Below are 27,599 nucleotides of genomic sequence, written 5' to 3'. Positions count from 1 at the left end.
TGTTTCACACCAAGACTAGAGATTTAAATCTTGTGTTTTCTTTTCCCCGTAACATTAGGAGAAAATGCAGTGCTAAACCTTTCAACTGCTTTTATGGGTGCTTCCTTCTCTGAGATGGATGTTGCTATTACAGCTGATCTCCTTGAGAAGGTCATCATCATCTGCTGGTGCCAATTCTTTGCCTTTTAGTCTTTCTAAAACCAGTTTTTTTTTTTTTTTTCTAAAGCCAGTTTTGATCAGGATCAGCATCCTACCTCCCCACTATTCATCTTTTCAAGGGCATCTACTACCTCCATGTTGCTTAATCTATTGCTCAATTCTCAGTTCTCATATTACTCGATCTAAAAGCTGCATTTGTCATAATTTATCATCCTCCTCCTTGAAACACATATTTTACTTGGTTTCCAGAACACACACCTTCATATTTTTTTCCTATCTCATTGGCTACCTCTCTTCAGGCTTCTTTGCTGATTCCTTCTCATATTCTTAATCTCTTAGCACAAAGGACCTCCAGAGTCAAATTGTTAGAACTTTTCTCTTCCCTGTCTACCCCTACTTCCTTGGTGATTGCTTCTACTCTTACAACGTCCAGTACATCTGTAGGGTCCCTTTTAATGTCTAGATTTCTGTCTCCATTTTGGACCATTCACCTAATACTAGAGTCATGTATCCAACCACTTACTAGCTATGTTTTTTCAATAAGTATTTCCAGTTTATTTATTTTTAAGATTTTATTATTTATTTATTCATGAGATACACAGAGAGAAGCAGAGAGAGAAGTAGGCTCCATGCAGGGAGCCCAACGCGGGATTCGATCCCAGGTCTTCAGGATCACGCCCTGGGCTGAAGGCAGGCGCTAAACCGCTGAGCCACCCAGGCTACCCAGTATTTCAAGTGTAAAATGTCTGAAAATAAGCTCCTGTTCTCCCAAATCTGTTAGTAATCTTCTCTATCTCATAATCTTCTCATTAACAATACTCATATTAACATTTGCTTGGGCCAAAACCTTGAGACATTTTTCACACTCAACATACAAGCCACCAGGAAGTCCTTTCTACTCTGCCTTCAGAATATTTATCTGACTACTTCTTATTTCCATACTGACTGATGTTATTGTAGCCACCATCATTTAAGTTACTGAAAGAGGCTCCACACTGGGATCTAGGATTTGTCCTTGGCCTTCATAGAACTCTATTCCTTAATGATACAAGACAGATCACATTCCTCTGTTCAATAATTCAATAACTTAGAGTGGCTTCCCACCTGAGAATAAAAACAGACATTGCGCTGGCCACCAAGGTCCTCCATGATCTTTTACCTCCATCCTTCACTCTGACCTCATCTTCTATTACTGCTCTTTTTCAGACTCCCTGGCCTGCCCACTACTCCTTGCCCAAACAAGACACTCCCTCACTATATTAGTTTTCTATTGCTGCTTTAACAGATTACCATAAACTAAGTGATTTAAAGCAACACAAATTTATTGCTTATCATTTTGTAGGGCCAAAGTCAGATACAGGTCTTACTGGGCTAACATTAAGGCTTTTGGAGGTGTACATTCTTTTCTGGAGGCTCTAGAGAAGAATCCATTTCCTTGCCTTTTCCACCTTCTAGAGATTACCCACGCTCACTGATTTTTGATACCCTTTTTCCATTTTCAGAGCAAAAAAGATTGCATCCCTCCAACCCTAGCTGGGAAAGATGCTTTGATTTTAAGGACCAATGTGATGAGATTAGGCCCATCCAGATAATCTCTCCATCTCAAGGTCGGTAACCTTATTAATATCTGCAAAGTCCTTTTTGCCATGTAAGATAAAATATTCATGGGTTTCAGGAATTAGGTTGTAGACATCTTTGGGAGAGGGACATTATTCTGCCCAGCATACCTATCTCCTTAAATACTTGCTCATGTAGCACCTTTTCAGTGAGGCCTTTCCTAAGTATCCTATTTACATCCACCACCACAAACACCATAGCATTTCCTGTCTTACTTTCCTATTTCATTTTTTTCATGATACTAATCATTATATAATATACAATGTGGCATATAATTTAGTATATTTTTTATATCTCTTCTTGTAAGAATGTAAGCTTCATAGGGTCAGGAGTGTTGTTTTCATTGTTGCACCCCCAACACCTAGAGAAGTGACAATCATATGGTATAGCTTCAACAAATGTTTCTGAATGAATGGATGAGAATTGAGATAAAAACACCATGATCTTACCTTGTTTCTAAGGTAGACTTCCCACATCAAAGGATGAAATTCATTTTGAATCAGTATCCCCATAGATTCATTAGAGAATTTATAAACTTTTTTCTTGTGAACTTTACTTTACTCACTATATGTTCAATAATGCAATTTACTGGTTTTTAACATAATGTAGTGACAGTGGATTCTTGGCACATATATTAGTGCCTGATTCATAACAGGGAATAGGTAATTCACCTCATTTATTTAATTTGAGCTATAATTTAGTACTTTCATATTTTATCAAATTGAGAATGATCCCCTCTATTCCTAGTTTTCATGAGAGTTTTTACCGTGAATGGATGTTGCATGGAGATACCAAAATCTGTTTCTCTCCTCACCTTCGACTTGACAGCCAGGATGATCTTGGGCAGGGCCACTATGAGGCACTTGAGGGCGATGGTGACATACTTGAGCACAAAGTCAGCAATGCCCACAATCCACAGCAGGTCAAGTCCAGTGTCTCCAGGTTGGGCTTCAGGAATATGAGGCTGTTGTACAGCTGTTGAGAACTGAATATATAGAGCACATATACATATAGAGCAGGTTTTCTGTACTGAAAACTACAGAATACTGATGAAAGAAATCAAAGATCTTAAATGGAGAGGCATATTATATCCATGGATTAAAGGATTTAATATGGTAAAGAATAGGAAACGTATCAATTCTCCCTGAATTAGCATACACTTACTTTCCTATAAATATATTAGCTATTTTTATTATAGATTTAGACACAGTTATTCTAAAATTTATATGGAAAAACAGAGGAACTAGTATAGCATAAACTTTTTAAAAATAAATTTTTAAAAATTTTTGAAAGAAGAATAAGGTAGAAAGAATCACTCCACCTAGTTTAAGAATGATGATATACTGTGGCACCTGGGTGGCTCAGTTCGTTAAACATCTAACTCTTGATTTCAACTCAGGTCATGATCTCAGGGTCCTGAGATCGAGCTCCCTTTCTTACTCCCCCATTTGAGTCTGTGCTGGATATGGAGCCTGATAATTAAAACTTTCCCTCTCCTTCTGCTTCTCCCCTCCCCCCCCCACCTCCCAGCTTGTGTGTGCACACACTCTCTCTTAGCTCTCTAAAAAGAATAATGACATACTACAGAACCAAGACTGTGTAGTAGTACAGGTAAAAGGAGAGATACATAGATCAATTGGATAGAATAAATAACTTAGAAATATATCTTTCTAGAGGTACAAAAACAATTCAATGTAGGAAGAATAATCTTTTCAGTAAATAGTGCTGAAGCAATTGGGTATCCCTAAGCAAAAAGAAAGAGAAAGAAAGAAAGAAAGACCGACCTACACTTCACGTGTTATACAAAAAATAGCTTAAAATGGTTAAGATATTTAAATACAAAATATAAATTGAAGATAGCATGATAAAATCTTCAGTACCTAGAGCTTTGTGAAGATTTCTAAAGTAAGACACTGAAACCATGATTCATTGAAAAATATGATAATTTAGACTTTATCAGAATTAGAATCTGTTATACTATGAAGACTTTATTAGGAAAGAAATTTAAAAAGACAAGCTACAGACTAGGAGAAATATTTGCAAACCGTGTATCTTACAAAGAGCTCATACCTAGAATATATTTTTTAAAAAAGCTTAAAAAAATACAAACCTCTTAAAAATCAGTATTTAAACACACACACACACACACACACACACACACGTAATCCAATTAGAAAATGAGCAAATAAAAAAAAATAGGCAAAGACATGAAGAGAAATTCCACTGACAAAGGTATACCATGATGCATGCAGAAGTGTTTAACATCACTAGCCATTAGTGAAGTAAAAATTTAGATCATGATAAAATATCACTCCACATTTCTTAGAACAGCCAAAATAAGAAAGTGATAATACCAAATTATCATTTCACAAGTATGTGGAGAAAGTGGATCTCTCATATATTGCTGGTGGAAATGTAAAATGGTATAGACACTCTTGAAAACCTTTTTTTGAGTGGGGGAGGGAGAGGGAGAGAGAGAATCTTAAGCAGGCTCCATGCCCAGGGCAAAGCCCATTATGGGCTCGATCTCATGACCCTAGTATCATGACCCTAATACATTGACCTGAGCCAAAACCAAGAGTCAGATGCTTAACTGCCTGAGCCACCCAAGGGCTCAGTTTGGCACTTTCTTAAGAAAAAACAAATATATCTTTACTGTACAATCCAGCATTCATGCTCCTGGGTATTTATTGTAGTGATGTGGAAATTTATGTTTACACAAAAGCCTGTACTCAGTTTTTCTCATCAGCTTTATTTGTTATAGCCCCAAAGTAGAAACAACCAAACTGTCCATTGATAGGTTATGATTAAACAAACTTTGGTACATCCATATCATAGAATAGTACTCAGTAACAATAAGAAATGAACACGCAACAACTTGGGTGGATATCAAGAATGTTATGATGAGAAAAAAGAGACACCTCAAGAGGTAATATACTACACAATTCCACTTATATAATATTTTTGAAATGAAAAAATTTTAGAGATGGAAAAACATATCACTAGCTGCCATGAGTTAGAGATGGTGTTAAGCAGAGAGTACGACTATAGCATGAATGAGAATTTTGTGGTGGTGGAACATTTCTGTATCCTGATTGTGGTGGTTATACGATTTTATAAATGTGATAAAATGATACGGAGCTATATAAGCACATTGTACTAATTTCCAATTCCTTTTTTTTAAATAAATTTATTTTTTATTGGTGTTCAATTTACCAAAATACAGAATAACACCCAGTGCTCATCCCGTCAAGTGCCCCCCTCAGTGCCCGGCACCCATTCATCCCCATCCCCCGCCCTCCTCCCCTTCCACCATCCCTAGTTCATTTCCCAAAGTTAGGAGTCTTTATGTTCTGTCTCCCTTTTTGATATTTCCCACACATTTCTTCTCCCTTCCCTTATATTCCCTTTCACTATTATTTATATGCCCCAAATGAATGAGAACATATGTTTGTCCTTCTCCAATTGACTTACTTCACTCAGCATAATACCCTCCAGTTCCATCCACGTTGAAGCAAATGGTGGGTATTTGTCGTTTCTAATGGCTGAGTAATATTCCATTGTATACATAAACCACATCTTCTTTATCCATTCATCTTTGGATGGACACCGAGGCGCCTTCCACAGTTTGGCTATTGTGGCCATTGCTGCTATAAACATTGGGGTGCAGGTGTCCCGGCGTTTCATTGCATCTGTATCTTTGGGGTAAATCCCCAACAGTGCAATTGCTGGGTCCTAGGGCAGGTCTATTTTTAACTCTTTGAGGAACCTTCACACAGTTTCCAGAGTGGCTGCACCAGTTCACATTCCCACCAACAGTGTAAGAGGGTTCCCTTTCTCCGCATCCTCTCCAACATTTGTGGTTTCCTGCCTTGTTAATTTTCCCCATTCTCACTGGTGTGAGGTGGTATCTGATTGTGGTTTTGATTTGTATTTCCCTGATGGCAAGTGATGCAGAGCATTTTCTCATGTGCATGTTGGCCATGTCTATGTCTTCCTCTGTGAGATTTCTGTTCATGTCTTTTGCCCATTTCATGATTGGATTGTTTGTTTCTTTGGTGTTGAGTTTAAGAAGTTCTTTATAGATCTTGGAAACTAGCCCTTTATCTGATACGTCATTTGCAAATATCTTCTCCCATTCTGTAGGTTGTCTTTTAGTTTTGTTGACTGTATCCTTTGCTGTACAAAAGCTTCTTATCTTGATGAAGTCCCAATAGTTCATTTTTGCTTTTGTTTCTTTTGCCTTCGTGGATGTATCTTGCAAGAAGTTACTGTGGCCAAGTTCAAAAAGGGTGTTGCCTGTGTTCTCCTCCAGGATTTTGATGGAATCTTGTCTCACATTTAGATCTTTCATCCATTTTGAGTTTATCTTTGTGTATGGTGAAAGGGAGTGGTCTAGTTTCATTCTTCTGCATGTGGATGTCCAATTTTCCCAGCACCATTTATTGAAGAGACTGTGTTTCTTCCAATGGATAGTCTTTCCTCCTTTATCGAATATTAGTTGACCATAAAGTTGAGGGTCCACTTCTGGATTCTCTATTCTGTTCCATTGATCTATGTGTCTGTTTTTGTGCCAGTATCACACTGTCTTGATGACCACAGCTTTGTAGTACAACCTGAAATCTGGCATTGTGATGCCCCCAGCTATGGTTTTCCTTTTTAAAATTCCCTGGCTATTCACGGTCTTTTCTGATTCCACAGAAATCTTAAAGTAATTTGTTCTAACTCTCTGAAGAAAGTCCATGGTATTTTGATAGGGATTGCATTAAACATGTAAATTGCCCTGGGTAACATTGACATTTTCACAATATTAACTCTGCCAATCCATGAGCATGGAATATTTTTCCATCTCTTTGTGTCTTCCTCAATTTCTTTCAGAAGTGTTCTATAGTTTTTAGGGTATAGATCCTTTACCTCTTTGGTTAGGTTTATTCCTAGGTATCTTATGCTTTTGGGTGCAATTGTAAATGGGACTGACTCCTTAATTTCTCTTTCTTCAGTCTCATTGTTAGTGTATAGAAATGCCACTGATTTCTGAGCATTGATTTTGTATCCTGCCACGCTGCCGAATTGCTGTATGAGTTCTAGCAATCTTGGGGTGGAGGCTTTTGGGTTTTCTATGTAGAGTATCATGTCATCGGTGAAGAGGGAGAGTTTGACTTCTTCTTTGCCAATTTGAATGCCTTTAATGTCTTTTTGTTGTCTGATTGCTGAGGCTAGGACTTCCAGTACTATGTTGAATAGCAGTGGTGAGAGTGGACATCCCTGTCTTGTTCCTGATCTTAGGGGAAAGGCTCCCAGTGCTTCCCCATTAAGAATGATATTTGCTGTTGGCTTTTCGTAGATGGCTTTTAAGATGTCGAGGAATGTTCCCTCGATCCCTACACTCTGAAGAGTTTTGATCAGAAATGGATGCTGTATTTTGTCAAATGCTTTCTCTGCATCTAATGAGAGGATCATATGGTTCTTGGTTTTTCTCTTGCTGATATGATGAATCACATTGATTGTTTTACGAGTGTTGAACCAGCCCTGTGTCCCGGGGATAAATCCTACTTGGTCATGGTGAATAATTTTCTTAATGTACTGTTGGATCCTATTGGCTAGTATCTTGTTGAGAATTTTTGCGTCCATGTTCATCAGGGATATTGGTCTGTAATTCTCCTTTTTGGTGGGGTCTTTGTCTGGTTTTGGAATTAAGGTGATGCTGGCCTCATAGAACGAGTTTGGAAGTACTCCATCTCTTTCTATCTTTCCAAACAGCTTTAGGAGAATAGGTATGGTTTCTTCTTTAAACGTTTGATAAAATTCCCCTGGGAAGCCATCTGGCCCTGGACTTTTGTGTCTTGGGAGGTTTTTGATGACTGCTTCAATTTCCTCCCTGGTTATTGGCCTGTTCAGGTTTTCTATTTCTTCCTGTTTCAGTTTTGGTAGTTTGTGGCTTTCCAGGAATGTGTCCATTTCTTCTAGATTGCCTAGTTTATTGGCGTATAGCTGTTCATAATATGTTTTTAAAATCGTTTGTATTTCCTTGGTGTTGGTAGTGATCTCTCCTTTCTCATTCATGATTTTATTAATTTGAGTCTTCTCTCTCTTCTTTTTAATAAGGCTGTCTAATGGTTTATCTATCTTATTAATTCTTTCAAAGAACCAACTCCTGGTTCTGTTGATCTGTTCCACAGTTCTTCTGGTCTCGATTTTGTTGAGTTCAGCTCGAATCTTTATTAACTCTCTTCTTCTGCTGGGTGTAGGATCTATTTGCTGTTTTTTTTCTCTAGCTCCTTTATGTGTAAGGTTAGCTTTTGTATGTGAGTTCTTTCCAGTTTTTGAATGGCTGCTTGTATTGCAATGTATTTCCCCCTTAGGACTGCTTTTGCTGCATCCCAAAGATTTTGGATGGTTGTATCTTCATTCTCATTAGTTTCCATGAATCTTTTTAATTCTTCCTTAATTTCCTGGTTGACCCTTTCATCTTTTAGCAGGATGGTCCTTAACCTCCACGTGTTTGAGGTCCTTCCAAACTTCTTGTTGTGATTTAGTTCTAATTTCAAGGCATTATGGTTTGAGAATATGCAGGGGACGATCCCAATCTTTTGGTATCGGTTCAGACCCGATTTGTGACCCAGTATGTGGTCCATTTTGAAGAAAGTTCTATGTGCACTTGAGAAGAATGTGTATTCAGTTGTTTGGATGTAAAGTTCTGTAGGTATCTGTGAAATCCATCTGGTCCAGTGTATCAGAGTGATTGGAGATGTGCTTAGAAGACCTATAGAGTATAGAAAGAGCTAGATTGAAGTCACCAAGTATAAGTGTATTATTATCTAAGTATTTCTTCACTTTGGTTATTAATTGATTGATATATTTGGCAGCTCCCACATTCGGGGCATATATATTGAGGATTGTTAAGTCCTCTTGTTGGATAGATCCTTTAAGTATGATATAGTGTCCCTCTTCATCTCTCACTGTGGTCTTCAGGGTAAATTTTAGTTTATCTGATATAAGGATGGCTACCCCTGCTTTCTTTTGAGGACTATTTGAATGGTAAATGGTTCACCAACCTTTTATTTTCAGGCTGTAGGTGTCCTTCTGTCTAAAATGAGTCTCTTGTAGATAGCAAATAGATGGGTCCTGCTTTTTTATCCAGTCTGAAACCCTGTGCCTTTTGATGGGGTCATTAAGCCCGTTCACGTTCAGAGTTACTATTGACAGATATGAGTTTAGTGTCATCATGATATCTATTCAGTCCTTGTTTTTGTGGATTGTTCCACTGAACTTCTTCTTAAAGGGGAATTTTAAGAGTCCCCCTTAAAATTTCTTGCAGAGCTGGTTTGGAGGTCACATATTCTTTCAGTTGCTGCCTGTTTTGGAAGCTCTTTATCTCTCCTTCCATTCTGAATGAGAGCGTTGCTGGATAAAGTATTCTTGGTTGCATGTTCTTCTCATTTAGGACCCTGAATATATCCTGCCAGCCCTTTCTGGCCTGCCAGATCTCTGTGGAGAGGTTTGCTGTTACCCTAATACTCCTCCCCATAAAAGTCAGGGATTTCTTGTCTCTTGCTGCTTTAAGGATCTTCTCTTTATCTTTGGAATTTGCAAGCTTAACTATTAAATGTCGAGGTGTTGAACGGTTTTTATTGATTTTAGGGGGGATCTCTCTATTTCCTGAATCTGAATGCCTGTTTCCCTTCCCAGATTAGGAAAGTTTTCAGCTATGATTTGTTCCAATACATATTCTGGCCCTCTGGCCCTTTTGGCGCCCTCGGGAACCCCAATTAAACGTAGGTTCTTCTTCCTCAGGGTGTCGTTTATTTCCCTTAATCTATCTTCACGGTGTTTTAATTGTTTGTCTCTTTTTTCCTCAGTTTCCCTCTTTGCCATCAACTTGTCTTCTATGTCACTCACTCGTTCTTCCACCTCGTTAACCCTCGTCGTTAGGACTTCTAGTTTGGATTGCATCTCATTGATTTTTAATTTCTGCCTGATTGGATCTAAATTCTGCAGTCATGAAGTCTCTTGAGTCCTTTATGCTTTTTTCTAGAGCCACCAGTAGCTGTATAATAGTGCTTCTGAATTGGCTTTCTGACATTGAATTGTAATCCAGATTTTGTAACTCTGTGGGAGGGAGGACTGTTTCTGATTCTTTCTTTTGAGGTGAGGTTTTCCTTCTAGTCATTTTACTCAGCGCAGAGTGGCCAAAAACAAGTTGTATTGGGAAAAGGAGGAAAAGAGAGGAGAGAAAGAAGGAAAGAGAAAAAGAAAAAAGGAAGAAAAAAGAAAAAAGAGAAAAAAAAGAGAAAGAAAAAGAAAGGGAAAAAAGGGTGGGGGAAGCAAAGAAATCAAAAAGCACAAACAAACAAACACGGGGGAGTAACTTCTGATTCTGTGTACTTTAAGTCCCTTGACTTCCTCTGGAACTGGTCCGTCTAGCTGGTCTTCTGGGGGAGGGGCCTGTTGTACTGATTTTCAGGTGTTAGCCCTTGGGGGAGCTGCTCTGCCCCCTGCCTGGTGCAGGGCTCAGTGGGGGTTGTTTACCCCGTGAGGCCCCGGGAGGAACAACCCCAGTGGTTGCTGCAGCTCTGGAGCCTTGGAGTCAGCCCCCGCAGTAGCTCCGGAGCTCTCCGTCTGCAGGGCCTGGAGGCTCCGGGCGGGGCCGCTGATCTGCTCAGCTCGGGGCAGGAGCGTCCTCGCTGTCCTGGGCCCTCCCGGCCTCTGCCTGTCCCGGGGGAGGCCGGATCCTGGGCTGTGTCCCGGCGCCCTGTGCTCCGGCACCTGCGCTGTTGGATTTGCGGTCCCGGCCGTGCAGCCCCCTCTGCTGAGCCGCTGCCCGAGCCCCTCCGAGCTGCCCCCGACCCGCAGCCCCCTCCGCGTAGCCGCCCCCGAGCCCCCCGAGCTGCTCCCGCCCCGCACCCCCTCCGCGGAGCCGCCCCCGAGCCTCCCCCGAGCTGCTCCCCACCCCCGCAGCCCCCTCCGCGGAGCCGCCCCCGAGCCCCCCCCCAGCTGCTCCGGGTCCCGCCGTGCGCGCTGCAGCCCTTAGGGAGCTCGGCGCACTCTCCCGGGGCGCAGGTGTCTGTTAGTGTCCCCGGGAGCCCGAGGGCATCCCCGCCCTCCTGGGTCCTGCTCCACCTCCCTGCGAGCCCCTTTCCCCCCCGGAAGGTCGGTGCAGCTCCTGCTCCTCCGGGACGGGGCTCTCCTGTCCTGGGGACACTCGCCCCGGCCTCAGCCCGGCTCCTCGCGGGCCCCTCCCCCTTGGAGGCCTTTGTTTCTTTATTTCTTTTTCCCCGTCTTCCTACCTTGATAGAAGCGCGAACTCTTCTCACTGTAGCACTCCAGCTGGTCTCTCTTTAAATCTCAGGCCGAATTTCCTAATTTCCAATTCCTGATTATAATATAATATAATTATATTTTACCCAGGTAAAACCTGTGGATTTACCTATCCTGGATATTTCATATAAATGGAATTATAATAATAATTATAATTACTGGTAAAATGTAACCAATGGAGAAACAGTGTAAAGTACATGGGTCCTTCCAGTGCCAACTTTATAGTTTCCTGTTTATCTATAATTCAAAATAAAAGTTTAAAAATGCATGTTTTATTTCAGTGCATCTCATGGTAATCCAATGAAAATGCTAAATGTGCTTTTTGGAAATGTGCCAATTTTTGTTAAAATTATTTTTTGATTGAGGTGAAATCACGTAGCATTAAAGTTAACCATTTTAAGGGATACAGCTCACTAGTTCATTCACAGTGTTGTGCAACCATCACCACTACAAGGTCTAAAATATTGCATCAGTACTTCTCCTTACCCGCAGCCCCTGGAAAACCACTAGTCTGTTTAGTTGCTCTACTGTGGATTTACCTAATCCTGGGTATTTCATATAGATGGAATCACAATCACCTTTTGTATCTGGCATCTTTCACTCAGCATGTTGTTTTGGAGGTTCATCCATGTTGTAACCGGTCAGTACTTCATTCCTTTTTGTGGCTGAATAACATCATCATGTAAGGATGTACCACTGTTTGTACATTCATTCATTCATGGACATTAGGATTGGTTTCACCTTTTGGCTGTTGTGAATAGTGCTGTTATTTGACACAAAAAATAGTTATTCCTAAAGCTCATGATTTCTCTGTGAAAGACATAGAATCTGTACACATTATATAATCACAGGCTACACCCACTAATTCTAAACCCTCTGTAATTTATTTAGGAATATTTACTTCTCATTGCTGATTTCCTAGACATTCATTCACCCCAGGTGAAAAATCAGATATTGGAATAGAGATAAGAATATGAGTATTGGCTGCTTATTTTTGGAGGGACAAATAATGCTTTGTGAGGACAAAATATCATCATAACAGCAACTGTAAATTATTAGATGAGGTTCTAAATTGTGCTCATAGGTGATAAAAACATAAATATTTTATTACTTAAGGATTTTAAAAATAGCGATTTAGGAGATACTTTAACAATAGCAAAACATTATGAACCATAAAGATACTTAATCTCTTGGGTCTGGTTTATTTAATCTGTGGTCATCTTTTTATCCTTAAATGCTCCAGATATTAAACATATAGCACTTTATAGTACCAAAGTCATTGTTTTATAATCTGAAAATTAAAGAACTCTCCAGAAATGTTTTTAGGCATATCTAAGTAAGTTTGATATTTTTTTCTTTGTCTAGAACCAATTCGGCTCTTTTCACAGCATTTCTTCTTGGTTAGCTCTTTCGGATAAGCCATTGGTTCTCAACCATGGCTATACATTAGAACCACCTGTTACTTTTTTTTTTTTGAACAATCCTTGTTTATGCTGCACCTGGGATAACTGAATCAGAATCTCTAGGGACAAGCCCAAGCATCTTATTTATGTAAAGTCCTCAAGTGATCTTAAGGTTCTGCTAGGGTAAGGAATTGATGAATCAAACCAGCGGTTCTCAAGAGGATGAGCATCAGAATTACCTGTGAGACTTGTTAAAAAGAGACTAGCTCCCATACTCAGATTTCTGGTTCAATAGTTCTGTGTGGGACCTGGGATTTTGTATTATGAACAAGATCCCTGACGATGCTGATGCTGCCAGCTCAGGATCGAACTTTGAACGTGACGAACTAGTCTTGTCTTTTTTAGTCAGTGAAGATGAGAATACAACTGGTTAACCTCCTTTTTTTTTTTTTTATTTATGATAGTCACACAGAGAGAGAGAGAGGCAGAGACACAGGCAGAGGGAGAAGCAGGCTCCATGCACCGGGAGCCCGATGTGGGATTCGATCCAGGGTCTCCAGGATCGCGCCCTGGGCCAAAGGCAGGCGCCAAACCGCTGTGCCACCCAGGGATCCCGCTAACCTCCTTTATAAACACCTTGTAAATTTTTTTTCCTAAAAAAAATTGTCTTTATCTAAAACTTATTTTAGAGAACTTTTTTTAGTGTATTAAGATTATTGGGCCCTAAAGTCAGATGGCCTGGTTAAAATGCCACTTCTATGTAACCTGGGTCAAGTTTCTTATTTTCTAAAGCTTCAGTTTCTTCATCTGTGAAGTAGGTGTGATATGTTTAAATTTGGTAATATATGTAAAGTTATTGATATACAGTAAATACACTATAATTGTTAATTTCTATTGATAGCTTTCATTTTCAACTATTACAACTTTCCTCTGGTGTAATTGGCTACCAAATTTTATGCTTTTTTTTTAAATTTTTTATTTATTTATGATAGAGAGGCAGAGACATAGGCAGAGGGAGAAGCAGGCTCCATGCAGGGAGCCCGACGTGGGATTTGATCCTGGGCCTCCAGGATTGCACCCTGAGCCAAAGGCAGGTGCTAAACCTCTGCGCCACCCAGGGATCCCTCAATTTTATGCTTCTTATTGCCCTATAACAAATAGGGAAATGTATGCGAAAAATCAGGAAGATAATTAATTCTGAGAATCCAAATGAGCAAATGCTCTCAAAGGACTTACAGAGGGTTTGAATATATGTTATTGTTGAAAAGATTCACCTGTGGAATCAGAAAACCCTGGGATTGAGTCCTGCTTGAAGTTTCTAAGTTTGTTATTTCCTCTGTAAAATGATGGTAATTAAAGTTCCTGCAAATTGAGTTATTGTGATTCTAACAGAACAGATAACGCAGGCACAATGATTAGCACAGCCCTGGACATATCATAGTACTCAAATGTTAGCTATTATTAAACTGAGAGTAATTGATTCTTAACTCTCCTTTAAATATTAACTCTCCTTTCCCTCTTTTGAACAGATGGGTTTTTATGACTCTTTGAGGATGTCAGGAAGGAATGTAAATTCTTTAAGGGGGAAAGCAATCTTGAGAAGAAATTTGTTTACTGTTTCCCCAACATTCATCCAAAAACAAATGAAAAGAAATGAAGATTTACTCTTCAGATACTAAATAACATCACTATTTTTTCCCTTGCCAGAATGAAGGGAAAAGCTGTTGAAATTTCTGGTCAATCATTAGTCTCAATTTCAGATCTTCAGTTGGGCATTTCTGTTAGAGGACAGCATTACAAGTAAAGCTGCCGTTGATCTTTCACCATGACTTCCAGGTTGAGGTGGAGGGAAGTCCTTCATATGCACTCTGGCACTTACGCAAAATAAGTGCAGAAGCCTCTGTTTCAAAAGATGTTTTTGTATTTCTGATTTGATTGCAGAATGGGAGCAATCTCCAAACACTTTGGGCATGATGCAAAGTGATCTTGAGGCACTGCAGCAGCTATCACAGTCTTTTCCACAGATATGTTGACAGGAGGTATTATTTTTCATTCATTTTGCAAAAGAGAGTACCCTACTATTGATAGCAGTAGGTCATGTTTCCCAAAGTGTGGTACACATTCCAGCGAGGACATGAAATATGTAGTGGGTGGTTTGTGGACAGATAATTCATTTTAATTTTTTTGTATTCATCTTTATATACATTAGGAAAAAGCACACGTGATAGGTTTTCCAAATACTCTGATTTAAAGTAAATCTAAAAAAATAAATAAATAAAAAAAATAAATAAAGTAAATCTAAGTTACAAAGAAAGCTTAAAATTTTAGTTAAGGAAACTATTAGGTAAACGAGGGTTGTGTGTGCAGTTCTGATACATTCACTGAGGGTGAACGTGATATGAATTTGTAAAACATACAGGCAGTTTTATGCCCCAGGAATTAAACATGACCTATCCACATATATCACAAGAAAAAAGAACATTTAATTATAGAGAATGAAATGGTTATGATAATCTTTTCTGATTTTTCAGTCATTTATGCCGGTCTTCTAGCCTTTTTTTATTTGCCACAATTTTTAAAAAGATTTATTTATTTAATCATGAGAGACACAGAGAGCAAGAGGCAAAGGGCAGAGACAAAGGCAGAGGGAGAAGCGGGCTCCTTACAGGGAGTCTGATGCAGGACTCTATCCTGGATCCTGGGATCACACCTGAGCCAAAGACAGAGGCTTTGGCTGAGCCACCCAGGCGTCCCTATTTGCCACAATTTTCTCTTTTAAAGATTTTTACTATATATAAGAGGAGGAAAAAGAAGAAAGAACCATGTTCAATGAAAAAGAAAATAGAAGCTTTTCAGATTTAATGAGTACTTCGTTTAAGGTTAACATTGAAAGGACCAGCCTTTGCCTGTCAACTTATGAGCTAAATTTCTAATTTAATTGCCAAATTCCTAATCTGATTAGAGCCTCAGTGGAAGCAGAATTAGTATTGGAGAAAAATAGATAAAATAAGATTTCCTTTGCTAATGTACAAGTCGTGCCAAGCTGTATATATCTTATAAGATTAATAGTAGAGTGTTTCAGTTCTTTTTCATTTTATCAGAGGCAAACACTTACCACTTGTACTTCCTCATCCTAGAAAACAGAATGGGGTGATATATGCCACAAGTCTAGTTATAAAAGAAGCTCTTGAAAAAAAAGGTTATCTAGCTGAATTGGCCGGAAATGAGTCTGATAACAAGTCATAGTGATAAAGCCATAAATGGCATCCACATTGTTTCCATAGTTCCTCAGGAATAAAATTCTCCTCACACTGGTTTATATGTTGGTCAGCCTTACTAGAGTCTCTGTGAAATAATATGTTATGACTAAATTGTTTCCAACTTGTTTCATTCATTCAAAAAATATTTGTTGAACACTTGTTATGTGTCAGGCACTCACTGTTCCAGGTACTGAAGATGCAGCCATGAGGAAGAAAACATTAGTCCCTGCCCTCAAGGAAATAAGAGGTGTTTCTGTGACCTATCATTGTGATTGTGATCACTGTCCCATATTAATCACTTAAATGTGATTTTTAAGAGGTTCAGAAGTGATTTTAAACAATTGAGAGGATGAAATGATAGGGAATGGAGTTAGGTCAATGAAGTCATAAAATTTAATAAAACAAGTTTAAAAGTAGGATCATTTTTTAGCACAAGGGAGAGAACTCAAATTTAGAAATAAGAACTAACATTTAGAGTACTTTATGTACTCTCGATATTGTGTTCAGTACTTTATATCCATTATTATATTTAATCTTCACATCCTACTTATAAAAGTGATACTAAATTATCATCCTCATTTTAGGGGTAAGGAAACTAATCTTAGAATAATGAAATATCCAGGCAGCCCTGGAGGCCTAGCGGTTTAGTGCCACCGTCAGCCCAGGGCCTGATTCTGGAGACCCGGGATCGAGTCCCATGTTGGGCTTCCTTGCATGGAGCCTGCTTCTCCCTCTGCCTGTGTCTCTGTCTCTATCTTTCTGTGTCTGTCATGAATAAATAAATGAAATCTTTAATAAAAAAAAGAATAATGAAATATCCAATGTAATTCAATTTTGTTTAATAGGATAAATAAGAAATAAGCAAAAACAAAGCAATTTGCCTCCCCCCTTAACCACTACTGAACAGTTCATCCACCCTCTGATGAGCAGAGGTTGTCACAGCTCTCTAATCACAAACAGAATCACAGAAAGTCTTATATACCCTCTAGTCACTGCTCAGTGGAGGTTATTTATCAGTTTTGGCTACAAGGATTAGTCACCATCCATGATTCATCACATGATGATTCTAGCCGTTCCTTTCCAATCATGTTCTTTCTGAGTTTCTGAGAAGATGTAAAATACATGTTCTTTCTGAAGTTGTAAAAGTTGAGACAGAGAGACCTTTGCATTTTTCTCTCATCTAGGAATCAAGTCTTCCATAGGGAAAAAGAGAAGAAAGAAGACAGTTAATAAATGCAAAGTGGTTTATATGCTTTTTCCCATAATAAAATCTCAACTCACTGGGTCTCCACTGGAAATCTTTCTCTATTCTGGTATGAGGGGAATGTTGGCATCTGTATTTCTACTTGTTACAGTCTCCAGCTGTTTGTTTTCTTTTATGACTTGAGTACTTGTAGAAGTTATCTCTGTTGTAGAATTAACAAGTAACCTCACACTGGAAGGTATTTCTATGTTTCTTGAATGGTTCTTCAACCATGTCTCTGTGTGACTGGGACTGTTGGGCACTATTTCACTGTGATTTCTGGAATTTGTTTTGAAATATATGGATCCTGATCTCATATGTGACTCTCCAGAAAGTGAAGTCTTGGGAAGAAAACCTATAAGAGAGGGTGATGCTTCTGTGTCTTCAGATCTCATCATCAGGAATTAAAGTGAATGAGTCAGTCAGCTGGATTGTGAATATTTATCAATTGCTTCCCATGTGCCAGAAAAGGGGATAGAGTGATCACAAAGACAGATACAGTCCCAGCTCTCGGGAGGCTCTAATCTAGTGTGAAAGACCAAAATGAAATAAATTATTTGTGTTTACAGTAACAGTCTAACTCAGATGTTAGCTCCATATATGGAACAAGGACCAATGATTCTTCTCAGTCACGCCAAAGAAGTCACTTGCCCAAAAGCATGTATTTTACTGAAAAAGAGGGATTTTATCTCACAGGAGACACTATTTCACTGCAAACCTCTGTATTTGATATATCTTCCCATGTTTCTCCTAGCCACATAGCCACAAGTTTCCTTTGTCTTCTGACTCTTCTCTAAGCCTCTGTAGCTCATCTTCTATTTCCAGATCTTTCCTCGAGTCCCTTCTCTGCTTTCTTATGTGAAGCAAATTAATTCTGTCTGAGCTCCTTCCAACTTAGAGATAGCTACAACTAAGAACTGACTTAGATAGCAAAACACCCACCAATTACCAGAAATTTCTCTCATCAGAGGCAGGGGACTATTTACACAATAATGTTTACATTCTTCACCTACATATATTTCTCTACCCACTGCAGTGTCTCTACCTCTTTGCAGTCTTTCCAATTCATTTGAGATATGCCAACAGATATTTTACATATACTCACAAAGTGCCATCAGTCACCAGGTGATATCCTCCATCTTCTTGTTTTTCTGTTTTGGCACCCTATGGTATTTCCATCTGTTGTGGATACCTTTGATGCCTACATAGTTGAGTGAAGGGGTCTTGGCTCTGCCTCCAGGGATTATAGCCAAGTGCTTCCTTGTAGACATAGCTACCACTGCCATAGCCCTGCTGACATTCTTGAACCCTGAAAGTGCCAGAGCAGAGGTATCAAATATGGTGCCCTTAGAATATAGAATGTATTTCAAGAATAAATCTACAGAATATGTGCTGAATAACACTATATTCAGTATATAAGGGAGGAGAATGCTTTCTCATCCCCTTTGTCATCACAGGGGGTCTATATGAATACTAGAGGAGTGCCTGATGGTGTTTTTGAGGAATGAACTCTATTTTGTATTGCTTAATGTTATTTTAGGGTAATATATATAACAGGTGATAAAGCACAGGAATAACCATTTAGAGTTGATCCTAAGTATAACCTGAACAATCAGATTGGATATTTGTTAGTGGATGGGACAGCCATATTGCTGCATCTTTGCTTAATATTAGCTCTGTTTTAGATCATGACATGAATCCATGGAGGCCGTGGTTAAGAGGAAGAAGAGACCCATCTTAGTTATAGATTCCATGTTGTTCCTGTCCCCTAAATTTAAGAAATGCTTTCTCCGTTTCCTAATACTGAGGTATTGCTGGAGGCATTATAGCTCAGTGGGATATAAATGTGGGCCCCAGATTTAGACGGATTGAGGATCAAATTCCTGCTCTACAAAAAATGAGTGGGAAATATCAGAAAGGAAGACAGAACATGAGAGACTCCTAACTCTGGGAAATGAACAAGGGGTGATGGAAAGGGAGGTGAGTGGGGAGTGGGGGTGACTGGGTGATGGACACTGAGGGGGGCACTTGATGGGATGAGCACTGGGTGTTATGCTATATGTTGGCAAATTGAACTCCAATAAAAAAAAATCCTGCTCTACTACATAAGAGATCATAGATCCCGGGTAACTAACCTCTATGTGCCACAATTTTTCTCATCTGCAAAGTAGAAATAATAATACATAATTATGGGGGTGCTATAAATGTTAAATGAGTGAGTTAACTTGTTATGGATTAAAAAATGTTATGCATTATCATTGTACCATGTTCTTATATGTAACTCATTCTTTAGAATAAATTTGGCTTCACCTGGATTCTAGGTAAGCTCAGTCCCAAAAATGCAACAGATGTGGCCAGTTATATAGTAGTCAGATACTAAGTAATTGAATTAGCTCATTCACTCATTCATTTATTCTTTCATTCTTTCAACCAAAGTGCATAGTAAGTGCTGGGAAATCAGTGATGAAAGAGCAGATCACTTTATGAGCTCACAAGCTCACAGTTAGAGGGAGAGATAGACCAAAAAGGAAATAATTAGAAAAGCCGTGTGAGAAGTACCATTATGGAAATATGAAAAGAAGGTTATTGAAATACATCAGAGGGCAGCCCAGGTGGCTCAGCGGTTTAGCACCATCTTCAGCCCAGGGCATGATCCTGGAGACCAGGGATTGAGTCCCATGTTAGGCTCCCTGCATGGAGCCTACTTCTCCCTCTGTCTGTGTCTCTGCCTCTCTCTCTCTCTGTGTCTCTCATGAGTAAATAAATAAAATCTTTAAAAAAAAAAAAAGAAATATATCAGAGTCACTCGTTGGGCCTGGAGAAATTAAGAAAGCTTCACAAAAGAAGTGACAAAGACTAGTTGGTAGGAGAGGCTTAGGACCATCAGGTTTCCATATAAATGGTGTTTCCAGTCCCACTGGAAATTTCTGGATGAGGCTAATGTTTACTAGGACTATTGTAGATAAGAGATCAGAAACTTAAAGCATAAACCTCCCTATGCCAGGACTCTAGTAATACAAATAAAATACAAAGATATGAAGCTTTCAAGATCAAGCTGCCTCAGTATTCAACCAAATACAATTATTTAGGTTGTTTTTTTTTTTGTTTTTTTTTTTTTTTTTTACTGTTTTGGAGCTGTAGCAGAGGAAATTTTTTAAAATATGGCTTTGTGTTTCAAATTTCTTCCTAAATTCTGAACTCTCCTAAACTGCACCATTTGTGGATAGTCAGCAGTAACAACCCACAGTATTGCTGTTGGTTGCCTTCAGGTCCTTGGAAGCTTATGGTCTTTAGCATGTCACAAGGAGCCTCAAATGTACCCAGTGTCTCCTCAGCTGAAGTCTGAGGAAACGTGAGTTCATTGGGCATGTCTCTGTTTTCTACTTGCTGAAAATTTATCTGGAGGGATTCTTCTTTTCCACATTGACATTTGTACTTTCACTGTCATGCTTTTTGTTTCTTTGTGTTTCTGGAAAAGAAATAAATCAGTTTCTTTTATGGTCTCTCTGTCCCCTCCCCCTTTTTTAGTACTTGCATTTCAGGCTTCCTTTCTTAGTTGTCTACTTTTCCCTCAGGAAATTGTGCATTCCTTCATTTCATTTGTTCACATTGGAAAAATTTATGTGAATAAGCACATGTAGATTCACAGACATATGCCACAACCCCCATGCCCCCCCCCCCCACCACACATGGAGGAACAGATTTTTATATCTTGGCTATTAAAAAATATGGGAACACTTGAATAGAAACCTCTCTACCCACTCTTGTGTCTTCTGCTGATTTTCAGCTGTATTTAGTTTTTAACGAATCACTTAAGGTGTTGGTTTTGGACTCTATTCTTTCCAGGAATAATTTTCAAAGCAAGCAATGTTAGAAAATGTTCTTAGACAATATGTGCATTGCCAGTTTACTTCATCCTTGTGGGCTGTTAAAAACTCTATTGCATGGGTTACCTGTCACTCTTGTTTGTTTTTTGGGTGCAGAGGATGGATTAAATCACTTTAGTGGTATAAACTGGCTTTTAATCAGTTGTTTTACTTCTCAGTTCCATCACTCAGTATGCTTTAGGACTGTGAATCAGTGCAGCTGGAGTTGTTTTGGAAGCCTTTTGGCTTGGAGGCTTGGAGGTTAGAACAGGCTTGGAATCAGTTGGCCAGAGTATACACATTGGCACCATTCCTAGACAGCTCTGTGAGTTGCAACCAGTTAGCTGTTCTGTGACTCAGTTTTCCTGTCAATAAAATGGGATTAAACATAATATCCATGTTTCAGCTTCCTTGGGATAATTAAATGAGATTGTGTGCAAGGAATGTTTGCAGAGACCTGGAAAATATTGAGTTCCTAAATTAATGACATTATTCTTATTGCAAATGAGTGACGTGTCAGCAAACAGGAGGAAGGTACAGAGACAGTTCAAGGACTTTATTGCTATGTTTGGTATTATTTGCCTCCATTTCTGTCAGATCAGAAATTTGTTATTTGGTATGGAAAAGGCTGATAAATCTTGGCACAAATTTTTTTCTCCCAAGCAAATCATTTTTTTTTTTCTGGAATTTGTTTTGCCCTCTCCCCTAACATTTTCCTATATACCAATCTCTTAACTTTCTTGTCCTTTACCTACTGACCTGTACCCTGAGGACCCAAGACTCAACATCTGTGGCTTCTGTTTTTATACCATGACTCAGTTGAGAAGCTCCATTCCTGAAAATCCCTTCCAGTTCTTGATGAAAGCCCCTGCTCATAATTCATGTTTTCTGCACAAACTTAGTGAAGATCTCAGTGCCATAACCTTAATTCTATAATTGTCAACTATTCTTTATTTTTTACTGATTTTTTTGTTCAAATGTTTACACCCTAAATTTGGGAAATTACCTTCTGATAATTTTTGTTTCTTTATAGAAGCAGATTTCTCCCATAGGGCTCTTTGCTGGCCATTGACACACCTGATGTATGTTTATTCTCAGATAGTGTCTTGTGCAACCACAGGAGACTTATAGGAAACTTCCTTACTATGGTTAAAGATAGCCATAGCAACACCAAAGAGGTCCTTGTGAAATATATGATTAGGATGTACCATAGGAATTAATATTCTCTGGCCACTGTCTTAAATTGTAACCACACTGTTTTTGTAAGGAAGTTGCTCAATTTATAGAGCACACAGAGCTATATTCTGATCAGGGACCAGTCTCATTTAAAATCCTTATTTCAGAAAGTACTGAGCTTATTTGGCTTAATATGTACACGCTGTCTATATTCCTTTGAGTGACAGGTTATAAATTTTTTTTGCTAATTTGACCATCCCTGATAATTTCTGCAACTCCTAAAAGTCTGAGTACGAGAGAATACCTTCTCTAAAAATGGTTTTCAATATCTTTTTCTGAGTTAAGAATATTTTTTAAGTAGTACTTATACAGATTTGTCATTCACTATAAAAAATTATTTTACTGGACATCATGCCAATTTTTTTCTTAGAGTTCCCCAATTAAATAGTAACTTCAAAAACATACTGCTAGTTTGCTAGGTTTTAGTAGGTCAGCATGCACAGCAAAAGTGTATTAAGGTGGACTGCTCTATTTATTGATTTGCCGTGAATTTGCTAAAGGCTGGAGGCAATTGTCTGTGGAAGGGGCGGGAGGGCCATACATGATCGAGGTCATGCGCATCTAGCCAATTTGTAAGACGATCCGCTGCTCCAAGCCTTCAGCAATCCTTAGCATAGGGGCACACTCATGCATTCCTGTCAAGTCATCTTGTGAAAGGCTGCCTGCTTCCAGCTTGGCTTGGATGTGCAACCTTAATAAAACTCACTGAGGTCTGGGAGAAAATAGCAGATCTGCTGCAGATAGGGTAGGGGAAAGGGTCTAGAATATGTACACGCAGCTGACTCAGGCAGGCTCCACGCTGAACGGTTACACAGGGAGGAAACAATAAATCTCAGCTACTATGCAATAAATATCTCAAGTTTTAACTAAGGAAACTACCATTACAGTGAAATAAAAAAAAAAAAAAACATTTTAGCACAAAGCTAACAAATGGCTAGTTTTCTGTGATTCTTCAAAAGCTTTCTTTGAGGGGGAAAAGTCATTCAAGCAGTTTTACCTAAAATAAAAACTAGTTTAAAGGTCAGAAGAAAGGAGCAAGTTTTGCGAGCGGCACGGAAAGAGAGTGCTGGCAGTACAATGACAGTTTTCCTTTCCTTTGCTTTCCTCGCTGCCATTCTGACTCACATAGGGTGCAGCAACCAGCGCCGAAGTCCAGAAAACGGTGGGAGAAGATATAACCGGATTCAACATGGGCAATGTGCCTACACTTTCATTCTTCCAGAACACGACGGGAACTGTCGTGAGAGTACGACAGACCAGTACAACACAAACGCTCTGCAGAGAGATGCTCCACACGTGGAACCGGATTTCTCTTCCCAGAAACTTCAACATCTGGAGCATGTGATGGAAAATTATACTCAGTGGCTGCAAAAAGTAAGTGATCGCTTTCAGTTTCTAATTGCACAGAGCCTTTTCCGTTGTTGCACTGCAGCTAACTTAGAGTTCCCTAGGGGGGCATTTGTGTGTTTACCTTTTGCTCCTGGGGGGCAGTATTTGCAAATGCAAGCCTGTTCTTTCCCTGTGACTTCATGGGTGAGCCACGGTTTTCAGGCTTGTGCAACCCTCTAAAGGTATAGTGGCAACCAGTTTGTGTGCCAGCAATGGCACATTTTATGACCTTTCTGGTTTCCTCTTATTTAAAATTGAGCTTGATTTTTCTGACTGACAGAGCCCAATTAAAAAAAAATAAAGTGAATGTCTTGAGATGGTGAAAAAAGAAAATAATGAAATGCCAATTTAGGAACAAATAGATTAACACCAGGAAATTTTATGGAGCTAGGGTGAGAAATTGTCATCAAATACTTATTTTTTCAACTTTTAGTCAAGTTAATATGAAATGGGAGTATATATAAAGTATGATATTTAGTTGGAGTAATTGTCTAAGTATATACTTTTGGCAAGTAGCAGAATAGTAGAGGACAAGGTTCTGTTATCTATTTTTGCCGTCCTTGAGAAAAAAATCAGGAAGGTAGATTTTAAAGTGAATTCTTAAGGCAGGTTGTCTGGCCGGCCAGTGTGAAAGGAGAGGTTGAGCTGGCAGTTGCTCTTCCCAAAAATGTGCACCTGCAGGTTTGAGCTGAGCACAACATGGGCTTTGCTGTCTTCCTGAAATAAGTCTTTTCTCAGGACACTGGTTACCAACAGTGTCACATGGGAGTCTAAGTATCCAGATGAATGTCAGTGTTGAGTGTGCAGTTAATCCTCGTTTAAAAAAATCAAAATGAACATTTTATTCCATTTTTCTCTATAAACAATTTACAAGTTTCCAATGAAAATACGTCTTTTAAAATATGAACACACTTCCTGCGTTTCCTTGTTTCTTTGCTCTCTGTTTAATTGTGTAACAGGTAAACAGCAGATAACAAGCGTATTCAACTATGTCAATCAAAGGGTGGCAATGTCACATTGGTGAAAATGCTTCTCTCCCAGGGATCTTTGCTAAGAATTCGTTTGGTGCATATATGTAGGAACATGGCCAGTCCAGTCTCCTTTAAATTAGTCTGTTAACAGAGCAAACCCTTTAAGAAGATAAGGAGAGGACAAATGTTCTATTTTTTTCCCCTGTGTTGTCACCCTCCCTTAAAGCACTGCCTGCTGAATCATGCCAAGTAACTGTTATTATACTTTTGTCCACTAGGGACTGAACTAACATCACTGATGCTTTATTTGACAAATAACTGAAACTCGGTAGTTTCAGAGTTTCTAAACCTGAAAGTGTAGTTAATCTTTCTATTGTAGACTACAAGTGAAAAAAATCAATAGGGACAGAAGAGTGGAAAGCAAAAAGAATTCTGAAGGCTTTTGATAATTGTGTTTTAAATTTCAGGCACTAATTATAGCAGCAGTTTATATCTGTTTTTTCTTTGGCAAAATTTATTTTAATAGTACACAAATTAATGTGGTCAAACAGCTTATTACTATTCTCAATAAAGCATCCATTGGGTTTTTAATTGAGAATTCAAACATTATAAATTAGTCTGGATTCTTTGAAGGGGCTGGGTAGGGAAATTTAGTCCCAAATTGTCCTGAATGAGCTATTCTACCAAAAATGTAATATTTTGTTTACTTACAACATGTAGCCAAAATGGTGATTCAGCCGTAGTAATGCATATATATATATTTTTTTTTCCATGCAATTATTCAGCAGTGATAGTGTAAATATATGATTCTGTTGAGCTTATATCATGCACAGGTTCCATATGTTAATTTATTGTGTGAAATAAATTTTTGTTTGCATTCTTCTTGGTCAGTGATTATGGCATAGTTTGCAGATTATAGCCAAGCATAACTATGCAAATGTTCTTTGGTTACATTGACCCTGGCTAATGTGAATCTAGCTGATTATATGCTGAAAATGTCCCTGTTGATGTTGAGTCAGAGCAGTTTGGCTTGACTATTGTCTGTTTAAATTTGCATATCTTTTGTCATTGTTAATGCGATTGGTAGGAGGATCAAGAAACCAAATAAATTCTTTCAGCAAAGAACTTGCTAAAAAGCTGTCTCAAGTTTCCCTTAATTAGAGGGTTGTTTTTTTTTAGGTTCTAGGTTTCTTGTAATGTATTTATTTTGATAATTCAAATGGAAATCTTTTTACTGTAACTATTTGGTATGCTTAGTACTGCAAATTGTACTACTTACATTTTAATTCCGAATAGTTGTGTTAGGATAAAAAACAATGCACTGCAAAAAATGAGGCTATCAGTGTAAATGCAGTTGATTCAGCAAAATAATTAATCAAAGCATGGTGATTATTATGCAGCTCATGGCATCACTATCAGGAAGGTTTTTATGCAAGATGCGTGTTATCAATGCTAGATGCAGCTAGATGATAATTTATGTTAATCTGATACCTTCTGTGAAGTTAGGTAAACTAAATTCTTTTACAAATATTTTTCACAAGATACTGACTTCAGTAAATAAAAGTCCCTTTATGAGACTTACATGGTTGAATGTCATTTCTCAACCCTTCTGGTTTTGCAACTAAACAAGATGAGAAAGAATGCAAGGGGAAAATGATGTGTTGGTCATACCTTAAGTGTTGGACCTGTCATGGCACTTGTCTCTTGCTATCATGGGTTTCATTTGAGGAGATCAACTTTGTCTAGTAACCTGTCAATTAACACTAATTATGAATTAGGTTGATAGCATTATTCTCACTTATCAGATGGGGAAGAGCAATATAAATAATAGGCTAAAAAATCACCTGGGCTGTATGTCTACATTTGACTCTCTTCAATCATATGGTCCTTTTCAGAACTATTAGTAAACCATACCCAATACCTGAGACCAGGTCTTGGGATAATAACATGAAGTACAAATGGCCTTTGTGCTTTGCCACTTGCTTGTGATTCCCTTCTACGTATCTATACCAGAGAAATGTCTAGTGTTTAATGTCTACCTTATATCTCATGCTTCTTGAATTATTGTTTTCTTTCTCCTATATCCGAGAAATTCACAAATATGTATATTTAAAGACTCAGATTTAAGACATGTAAATTCTATCATTTGGAGGAATGCTTAGGAAGTCCTTTGCCTTTGCTAAATGATGTCTTTGTTGTTGTTGAAAGTATAAATAAAGAGTAAAAAACATGCCTTATAACAGACAACAAAGGTCTAACTATTGTAAATATTTTACGCTATTTAAAATTGATGAGTTGATGATTATTAGTAGAAAATATGTTATGAATTGCCATCCAGAATATTTTAATAGATGAAAGATTTTTACTTAAGTACTTAGCTAAATATTTCTAAAGACATTTTTTGACTAACAATATCCTCTACTTATATTCTTTGTTTCAGAGAATTATTATGATCTTTTTAAAACTCATGTATTACAGATATTAACCCATATTAATATCTACTACATTATGACCCCATGAGACTAGTGACTAAAGCAGTGTATAGTCCATAGCAGATAGACAATAAATATTTGTTGAATGAACAAATGGATGCATTGTCTATATGTTACAATCTATATTTTACCATGTACTATTAACAATTTGTTTTGGATGTACACTTTACCTCCCTAGATTGTAAGTTATCACTTAGGCAAGTATTACATTCTATAATTATTTTTGTTCTGATATTCATCAAAAAGATATTGGGTCTAGGGACTCTTGGGTGGCTCAGCAGTTGAGTGTCTGTCTGCCTTTGGCTCAGGGAGTGATCTGGGTCTGGGGATGGAGTCCCGTCTAAAGTTCCGTACAGGGAGCCTGCTTCTCCCTCTGCCTATATGTCTCTGCCTCTCTCTCTGTCTCTCATGAATAAGTACATAAAATCTTAAAAAAAAAAAAAAGATATTAGGTCTAGAGTAGGTGATTATTAATTATTCAAATTGTATTTAGCCAATGACCTAGGATCTCAAAAACTTCTACATCACTCTATCTTGTCCACTTAATTATTCTTTAAGAGTCAGCTTTGTTACCAGTTCTCTAGGAAATGTACCTGCACTCCATTTCCCCTGCCAGGCTGAGCTCTCCAGTGTTATCAGAATAAG

At 38.4% G+C, this 27,599-nt stretch overlaps 1 protein-coding gene and 1 long non-coding RNA gene across 11 annotated transcripts in view; one reads left to right on the top strand and one right to left on the bottom strand.

Annotated features, from left to right (window-relative positions):
• The window catches only part of ANGPT1 (angiopoietin 1), a 356,431-nt gene that overhangs the window by 90,402 nt on the left and 238,430 nt on the right, over window positions 1-27,599 (top strand). For 8 of the 10 annotated variants that reach the window (XM_049093342.1, XM_049093343.1, XM_049093346.1 and 5 more), the window contains exon 3: window positions 23,232-23,476. In XM_049093342.1, coding sequence (XP_048949299.1) covers window positions 23,232-23,476 — 245 coding nt within the window. Of the gene's footprint in view, window positions 1-22,730; window positions 23,477-27,599 lie in introns of those variants that run through there. The other 2 variants (XM_025450372.3, XM_025450373.3) reach the window with 2 other exon arrangements.
• LOC112662055 (uncharacterized) lies at window positions 16,580-23,436 on the bottom strand. The gene is made up of 3 exons (XR_004807157.2): window positions 23,228-23,436; window positions 18,106-18,309; window positions 16,580-16,950 (listed from the first exon to the last, which is right to left on the bottom strand). It is a non-coding gene; the product is annotated as an uncharacterized LOC112662055 (long non-coding RNA).

Source organism: Canis lupus, chromosome 13, assembly GCF_003254725.2.
Source record: "Canis lupus dingo isolate Sandy chromosome 13, ASM325472v2, whole genome shotgun sequence".
Taxonomy (NCBI): domain Eukaryota; kingdom Metazoa; phylum Chordata; class Mammalia; order Carnivora; family Canidae; genus Canis; species Canis lupus.
The sequence above is the reverse complement of the archived record's forward strand: the minus strand, read 5'-3'. Positions and strand labels throughout refer to the sequence as shown.